The 8644-nt window shown below is 38.6% G+C and overlaps 1 protein-coding gene across 4 annotated transcripts in view; it reads right to left on the bottom strand.

The window, feature by feature from the left end:
- LOC111324206 (uncharacterized) overlaps positions 1–8644 on the bottom strand; it is a 28801-nt gene that overhangs the window by 1493 nt on the left and 18664 nt on the right. Inside the window, exons 5-14 of one of the 4 annotated variants that reach the window (XM_088729553.1) lie at positions 7194–7242; positions 5023–7015; positions 4863–4928; positions 4198–4487; positions 3253–3990; positions 2401–2802; positions 1665–1704; positions 1021–1086; positions 531–570; positions 1–352 (exon numbers count right to left, since the gene is read on the bottom strand). The exon at positions 1–352 is cut by the window's left edge and continues 1493 nt beyond it. In XM_088729553.1, coding sequence (XP_088585679.1) covers positions 1–352; positions 531–570; positions 1021–1086; positions 1665–1704; positions 2401–2802; positions 3253–3990; positions 4198–4487; positions 4863–4928; positions 5023–5082 — 2054 coding nt within the window. In that variant the 5' untranslated portion in view covers positions 5083–7015; positions 7194–7242. Of the gene's footprint in view, positions 353–530; positions 571–1020; positions 1087–1664; positions 1705–2400; positions 2803–3252; positions 4488–4862; positions 4929–5022; positions 7016–7193; positions 7243–8644 lie in introns of those variants that run through there. The other 3 variants (XM_088729552.1, XM_088729551.1, XM_088729554.1) reach the window with 3 other exon arrangements.

Raw genomic sequence — 8644 nt, 5'->3', positions numbered from 1 at the left:
TGTAGACAGGATGCCAGGAATACTGGTGATAGGCATACGGGCACATAGCCTGCTTCTTTAAAACCATACAGCAACACACGCCCAATCGCTTCCCATTCCTGTTTTTGATGATCATGTCTGATGGAAGGTACCTTTTCAACGTGCCCCAACGTCAGCGAAGCAAATATGTGTTGCCAAAAAGTAGACAATACGTCTCTCAGTACGCCGGGGCCTTCTCCCTTCTCCAAACGACCATGGTCATCAATGACTCTTACATTTAGTGCTTGTCGTGTTATCTCTGGACGCGAGAATAACTGTATAAGGTCGTCCTTCAATCTTGTACGGTGGACCTGTACGGTCTGACTGCCAAAGTCTGTAAGATTAAAGTAGGAAAATGTCAGAATGGAAGCGAAAAAAATTCAAAAATTGCATTATCTTTGTTCAAAATGATAGCAATGAGAATGCGTTCTTTAATCTAATGGAAGCAAAATTCCATCTTAAAAACAGGCTTGACTAAAATGTCTTCGTAAGTTTCTTGATTGTATTCTCACCTTCTGAAAAGTGCTCTGTATTTGTAGAGGTGGTATTTTCCTGCCGGAAAAAAATAATCTGCCATCACCATAGACTGAAGACCATACTACGTAATAACTTGAGTAGAAAATGCGAAGTTGACTGTGCGGCCCAGTGGGCGGGGGAGGATGCTACCCCCTGATATAAGCTATATAAGTATCACAATGGTTTTTCAGGAGTTTTGTTTCGAAATTGGGTAAGGATTGTGCACTTATTTCTGTAACTGATTTTTGCTTTTATTTTTAATAAAAAAGTTTCTTTTTTAGGATTAGAAATCTCTTAAGAAGTGCACACTTTTCTTACAGTTTAGCCTTCAAAGCAGCTTTGCTCAAGAAGGTTTTGGTTTCACAGCAGCATGCTGTGGTTTGTGTAGATTCATGAGTAATGAGGTGTATCAGTTGATCCATAACCTATTTTATAGGTTAAGTATAAAATCACTTCAATAATAATTACAAAATAATATTTTCCTACCAGGGTTTCTGTCTCGGATGTACCACTCACCAATTGTGACAAATAAATTTGCCGAAACTGAAAACCCTAAAGATAAAAACATCACAAGAAATTAATACCAGAAAATCTCCCAAGGGCAGGTGATTTCTTCACCTCTTTCTAGTGTTACCTGATATCCTCAGTTTGGTATTGAAGTTGAAAGGCACTGGAAGCCACCAAAATATATACAAAGTAACAGGAATAACACATGCCGGCAGGATTTAATATGTTATTTGTTATTTTTAATGTTTCACCTTGATTGCAAAATGCCTTAGGGCTATCGGATAGGGTGCTATAAAAAATTGTCAATTATTATTATTTATTATTAATTTCATTAAAAGGGATTAATATGCCCTCAGCCATAAAAAGAAGACAAAAATTAGTACTAGCCCACCTTTGAAGTTCTTTTCCAATTATTTCTCCATTTAATAATTTTTTGCCTTGGTGTATTTATATCTGTTACACTGTAGATTTTTGCCATAGGGTTACAATTTACGGCAAAAAACAGGGTGTATGTTCAGAAAAGAAGGTAAACTGAATGACACAGGACTTAAAAGTACCATCATGATCATCTGTGGGGATACATTTAGAGTAATGAAAAGAAATAAAACACCCTGAGAGCTTACACGGTTTGTCTGACTGTGTCTGGTACCCCTTTGTGTGGTCCTACAACCAGAAAAGCAATATGAAATAGTTTTGTTATGCTGTTTGACAACAGTTTTGATCCCAATGTAAGGTAGGTAAATTCTGCTTACCAGCCAAGTAAGGCTCGTAAGCAGCCCATCAGGCTGGAGCTTATCTTATCTTATCCCCATTTCTGTAGCATGAAGTGAGCAGGAGTATTTCTACTCCACCCTGGATGAGATGCTAGTCCATTGCACGTCTACCCTCCAGCATTAAAATTGCCAGTACCCATTCATGCCCTAGGTGGAGAGAGGCACTGTAAGGGAAAAGTGTCTTGCCCAAGAACACAACACAATGTCCCTGGCCAGGGCTTGAGCCTAGATCATTTGCTGCCGAGTTAGGCGCACTAACCATGGGGCCACCACACCTCCCACAATGTACTCACCTTTAATTAGCAAATGTAATTAATTCATTTTTCATTTATTTCTATATTAATTGATCTATTTATCAATAAATTTGTTGAAAATTTGTTTAGAAAGGATCTGTACCCAGTTATTGCCAAACATGTTTGATCATTGGTTTAAGACATTGATCAATGCATTACTTAATTTTCTGTTCCTGTAACTACTGTTATTTCATGCAGAAAAGACCACCTAGCCTAAGTGATAATGCATGCTAACTGATGACTTCATGATATGCTCATGTCTTTTCTGTGTCAAAGTCAACTCAAGAACGTACCTGCTTGGATTGCTGACCTGAGTGGCACTATTGTTGGCTACACTAAGGTTGCTGTCCTGAGTAGCATCATTGTTGGCTACAGTGAGGTTGCTGTCCTCAGTAGCATTATTGTTGGCTGGACTAGGGCTGCTGTCCTGAGTAGCTTTATTATTGGCCACACGAGGGCTGCTGTCCTGAGTAGCGTTATTATTGGCCACACTAGGGCTGCTGTCCTGAGTAGCATTATTATTAGCTACACTAGGGCTGCTGTCCTGAGTAGCACTATTGTTTGCTTGACTAGCGCTGCTGTCGTCAGTAGCATTACTATTGGCTAGAATAAGGCTGCTGTCCTTAGTACCACCACTGTTGACCACACTAGCAATTCTGTCCTCAGTAACATGGGTGACTTCAGGATTGTTTTGGCTGTAGGATTAGTGAGCATGTAAATGTAAGTTCCCTGGATCATTAACTTCAACATCTTTACAGATTACAAACAACACTTTTTAGCATTGGTGGAATGGTTGTGGTTTTATTCTTCATAAAATTAACACATTTCTTACTCTTTCCAACGAAGATTTTGAATTGATAAAATAAATTTTCATTTCATAAAATTCCACACAGACACAAACAGCCCAACTCTGTAAAATTATTACAATGTGCACAGTCATTCCATTTGAATGCAGTGACATGCAGAGTAGAAAAAATGGTAATGCACCTACTGGAATGCTGATGGATTCTAGTCAATAGGTAGTGGGTTTATTCTAATTATGTTATAACAATGTCTAATTGAAAAGCACATTGTACTTCAAATATGTAATAAACATCGATTAACATCACTTTTTCAGTTCATGGGCTAACAACATGACCACTTACGTGGCAAAGTCCCTTTCCATAAAGGCTGTTGGTAAGGTCGCATTGAAGTTGAAATCATCCATAGTACACCATAGATCAGGTACTGTGACATCCAGGTTGCTTAAATCTTCCAGATTTCCAAATCCTAGAAAGTTTAATCCATCTTCAGGATAAGAAGGCATGCCCTGTGTTTCCTGCATATTCAATATGGATTTGTCTGCCACCATAACAGATAATGATGGCATCAGTTCTGGCAGCCCACACCCTGAAAGGGCAAATGATTCTGGCTTGGTACTTAGAGAGCCAATCCAGTCATACACTGCACCCATTTCATCACTTGCTCTAAAAGCCCGTCTTTGAATACCCAAGGTAACATGACGGACTGAGACAACAGCACGAGCTTCATTAACTACAGGTTCAGGAGGTAGTCTTCTCTTACGTGCAGCTTGCAACTCCATTTGCCTCTTGGTTGCCTCCTCAATCTCCAGCTTTTGTTTTTCTTTTGCTCGGTCAGCTGCCAGGGACTCTTCATACTCCCTGTCCTGTTGGGCTTTAATGGTCTCACGTTCAGCACAAGTGCCCATCAGTCCACCATGGTTGGCATCATCATTGCATTCTTTCTTAGCATGAACTTTGGTTGGCTTCCTATCCACTTCAAAAACCTCTGGCAACTCTGCGTCACACCCTTGACTTTCCTTTTCAACTGATCTTGTCATCAAATTAAGTCTGACTGTGGTCAGGGCATGGTTGGTTATGTATCTGGCCAAAGTGAAATTTGCAAAGGATATCTGATCACCTTTGAAGTTTCCAAGTGTTGATGTCATGTCTTCAAATCTACCATAAAAGCTCATACCACCTGGGAAGAAAATTGATTTACCCAAAGCAATCAAATCACGAACATCTGAGCTACGTTCTGCTCTCACAGTTCTAGTCCCACCTCCTTTTGCAAGGCGAACTCCAACATACCTATTCTGTTGCGGGTCATAGTGCAGCCAGCCAAACTGAACTTTACGGTAGCCATTTATAATTTGGTTAGAGGGTCCTGGCTCTGTACTTGCCTTTTCTTCGGCTCTCTTTTTCTTTGGTTTTACCCTTTTTTGGAGGAGATCAAGCAGCTTTCTTTTCTTCTCATCTCTACTCTCACCTCGCAACTTTTCATTTACAAAGCTTCTTAAGGACAGCAGATCTCCCCTTCGCAATGGTCCTAACTCTTGCAATTGTTCATCTGAGGCAGTATTTACTGCCGAATAATCCATCTAAAAAATAGGAAATAGAAACTGCATTAAAATTATAAATGCCATCAATACAGCAACGTCTGAAAAAGGAATATTATTTCCTTCTATCTGGTTGATTCATTTTAACGAGTTTCAAACTTATTCAAGTCCATGAATTTGCATCTGACTGGATGGTAAAGATCTCTGACGAGTCTAATTAATGATTGTTTCCTGGCTGTTTATGTTTGATCCTTTCAATATTTCTATTTAAGGGTTATGCAACGCATTTTTGACGCATGCAAAGGTGGCTCAAACAGCGGTGAACTACAGCAGTGGGGAAGACAAGTTAGGATAGTTATTTATCGAAAAAACTATCGGGATGGTGATCATGTCCAGACAATTAAGTTCACTGCATACCTTCTCGTTCCTGAATCGAGCGATCACTTCGTCTCGAATCTCTCTTTTTGCGAGAAACTCGCATATCTATAAGCAGAAAAATGCGTTAAGTTGAAATCTGCGCTATTTTATGCAAATTTAGTGAATTCCAGTGAATACCGTGAACCTGAGAGTTATTTACCTCATTGATTTCGGTTTCGAGTTCAGCCATCTTCTCTTGAGAAGCAACTTGAGCCCGCATTACTTCGGTCGCTAAAAAGTCGCTAAAAAAGTCGCTAAAAAAGTCGCTAAAAAAGTCGCTAAAAAAGTCGCTAAAAAAGTCGCTAAAAAAGTCGCTAAAAAAGTCGCCAAAAAAGTCGCTAAAACGATAAAAAAATCACAATTTTTGCATGGCACTTATGAGCCACCGTACATATCTCACGCTTAGCTAGTTTTTGGCTGATGAAAGCCTTTCGCAAACCACTCCATCTCCGCCTTGAAGACGTAGGGCATTTGTCTTCTGCGAATTGTATTAGGATTCATCTCTATTAGATCAACAGTGAAAAAGTTAGGATCATTCAAGGGTATCGAACCGGTTTATTTTATTCAGGAATTTCAATTTCCCGCAATTTGGATTTAACAAGCAGGCGTACCTATCGTACTAGATACCAACTCCCTATGAGTTGTTTCTTAGTGTCCAGTCTATTTTCGGCTTGGGTGACGCGCTGTCTCTAATGGCATGTTCATACTCATGTCTCTTGTGGAATATTTCATTTACACAGCAACAATAATATTTTGTCATCCAGCTCTTCTGACTATGGATTCCCTCTTCGCTGGATAGTTCCGTTCCATTAATTCAGTTCAAAAGTACTTCAGATCTCTGGTGGATCACAAGTCACCTGGACGGTGCTCACTGCGGCACGTAAGCTTTTGTATGCATGGTCATGCTCGCGTAGTGATAGGTATTTGTGAGAGCTATTCAGCCTATTCAAAGTTCAGACGTGAATCATCTTTTAACGATCGCTTTATTCTTAGCTTAATGGTTAACACCGGGTTAAAGTCACTTTATTTTCAAGTAAAATACGGCCTGACAAAATATAGAGACTTCGCATGCTTGGAGTATGGTACATGTGGAAATATGGCCTAACAAACATAGATCAGAGAAAACTCAAGTATCTTTCAAAAATATTGTCATATTTAGGTCAGAACATCATCATTTGTGCTCTATGATGGGTACAAGGTTTTCATTTATGATGTTACTTTATTTTGCTAAACCGCTGGGTGTTTGTAGTGCTAATCAGAGGCCTTCTTAGTGCATTTGTAAGCTATGAGTGGAGATATTTCTAGATAATGACACTGATTTGGCTCTGGTGTTTCATTTTCACTCACCTAATACAAAATTAAGGCCTTATGTCAAGAATTTGGTCTGTTTATGGCATGAATTATGCTCAAAACTCCATTTTGCTTGGCCTGAGAGGGATATTGAGGGTTTGTGCCAAAAACCTAAGAAACCTTAACAAGCCAAATTTTTCTCAACTGATTTTGATAAATGGGTCACTAAAGTACATACTGGATTTGGTATGAAAGTTATGCAAGAATGCAGGTGAGTGTTATGGTTTTTTGAAAAAATGGCAATTTTGGGTGATGATTTTGACCTCAAATTTGACCTAAGGCCCCCCTCTGTCTAATCACTTCAGAACACAGCTATATTTGTGAAGTAAAAGCTCCACTATAGTAGAGTCCATGGCCAAATTCGTTTGGCAGCACAATTTACCAATGGAGTTTTATAGTACTTTCAAAAGGCAAATGCAAATGGTGCTTCACAGGCCACCAATGGGAACCCCCTGAAACTCCAGAAAAAACAGTCAGAGAAGTGAGCCAAAGTATCTTGAAATATCTTATCACATTCAACTTTTGTGCCAAGTTTCACCCGAATCGGTTGACCACCACTTCTGGCTCCTGGAACACTTTCTCAGACAGGGACACTTAAGTTGAATGAAAACAAAGCAAACTCCAAAAGCAAGAACCTTAATGGGACATTCAGAGTGTCTTTTATTCACTAAACAAAAATCAAAGGTCAATCAAAAATGTTTCATGTAAGTTTTCAATCCTCACATTTTTTTTTTCATACTTACGTCGCAACGCTGCACCCCCTTTCAAACGAGTCTATGGCTTCTCCTATTCACTGCCACCCTCTGCGAACAGACAAATTTTAATACAATATTCTGCTTGATATTGTGCAGAAGATATCTCATAAAACGTTGAAAGCAATTATATTTTAACAAGGTGGGCGAGGAAAGACAGCAACTCCGTTATGTTGAATCTTTTCACTACTCCCTGGCAACTTTATTCAGTTTCTTTGTTACAATTTACCTGAAAAAGTGGATCGCGAGGCGTTACGACAGGATATTCTTCGGTCATCCTAAAACATGAAAATTGATGTAACATGTTAACAGATTCTCAAGAATATCTAACACCTTATTCACATCAGTAAAACATGTTCAGTTTAGCCGGGTTTAATTGAACGAAAATCAGTAACAGAGAAATGAAAAACTGAATTTCCCAGAGGATTCATGTAATCGGTAACTTGTACTTTTAATGTTCTACATTTAAAGTCAACAAACATCAGTTTAAGCAAAATAATAACTTGGATATATCAACAAAGTTGAAGTGGTAAATTGGCCACTGTAAGCAATATAATAAAAATCCAAGTTATTATAAGCAATATAATAACTTGGATATATCGACAAAGTCGAAGTGGTAAATTGGCCACCGTAACGATTAGCGTTACGGTGGCCAATTTACTACTTCAACTTTGTTGATATATCCAAGTTATTTCGTTACTCCCACCGACGCAGCCCCAAACAGTTTCTTTCGAAACCATCAGCCTTTAATCAGTCTAAGCGGCTTCTATGAAGGAAACAATTCTAAACCGTGTTTAACAAAACAGCCTTAAAACGTATTTAAGCTTTGGTTTCAATGGGGTATAAGACGACTTCTATTCTAAATTTGAAGTGAGAAAAATATTGTTTAAAGAAAGAAACTATTTGCAACAAGACGATCCAAGATCGTAAGTCGGCCTATAGGCTTTAAACTTTCAGTTGGACTGATATCTCGTGTATAAATCTGCCCTTGTTAGACGTCTGTTGATGCCCTGTTACAATAGAATTTATTTCCTTGATTAGCTATGCAACATAGGGTTCTGGAATTCCAATAACTACAAGACTTTGCTACTTACTAACACATGCATATAGCCCTACTGCAAAGCATTGTTTACAAGAGCAGTTGTGTTCTTCTCTCAAACTGTTCACTGCAGTCATTTCATATGTACTAATCTGCACTCCTCTGAGTTCATTATTGTCACTGAGGGAGTGTATAGTCTGGAAATACTGTACTAAGCCCTAAGTAGATGGTACTTCTAATAGCACACATGTACCTGAGGGATGGCCTCTAACATATTTGTCTCTTGCATGATAATCAAATATCTTAAAACTCCTATTATCAGTATTATAGATACTGACACCAACACATTCTACTCTCAGAATAATTGAAAAGTAATTTCGTGACAAGAGTGATTCAAAATCCCTGTCTATAGACATACTGTACTGATATCCCTCAATTATTGAATCACAATGATGTAGATTACCAGTGTATCTTTCACTATAATTAAGCTGGTAATTTTTCTCAGAGAAATCATTCATTGACGGTGATTCTGTTTGCATTAAATACATCTGCCATGTACATTGTGACAATGTTGAATACAATTGATTACTCTCTCCAAAGTTTGTACCAGGTCACTACAGGTATTTATTCCTTTTACCTTA

Source organism: Stylophora pistillata, chromosome 8 (genome assembly GCF_964205215.1).
Source record: "Stylophora pistillata chromosome 8, jaStyPist1.2, whole genome shotgun sequence".
In the NCBI taxonomy this organism is placed as follows: Eukaryota; Metazoa; Cnidaria; class Anthozoa; order Scleractinia; family Pocilloporidae; genus Stylophora; species Stylophora pistillata.
This window is presented reverse-complemented; position numbering and strand designations above follow the sequence as displayed.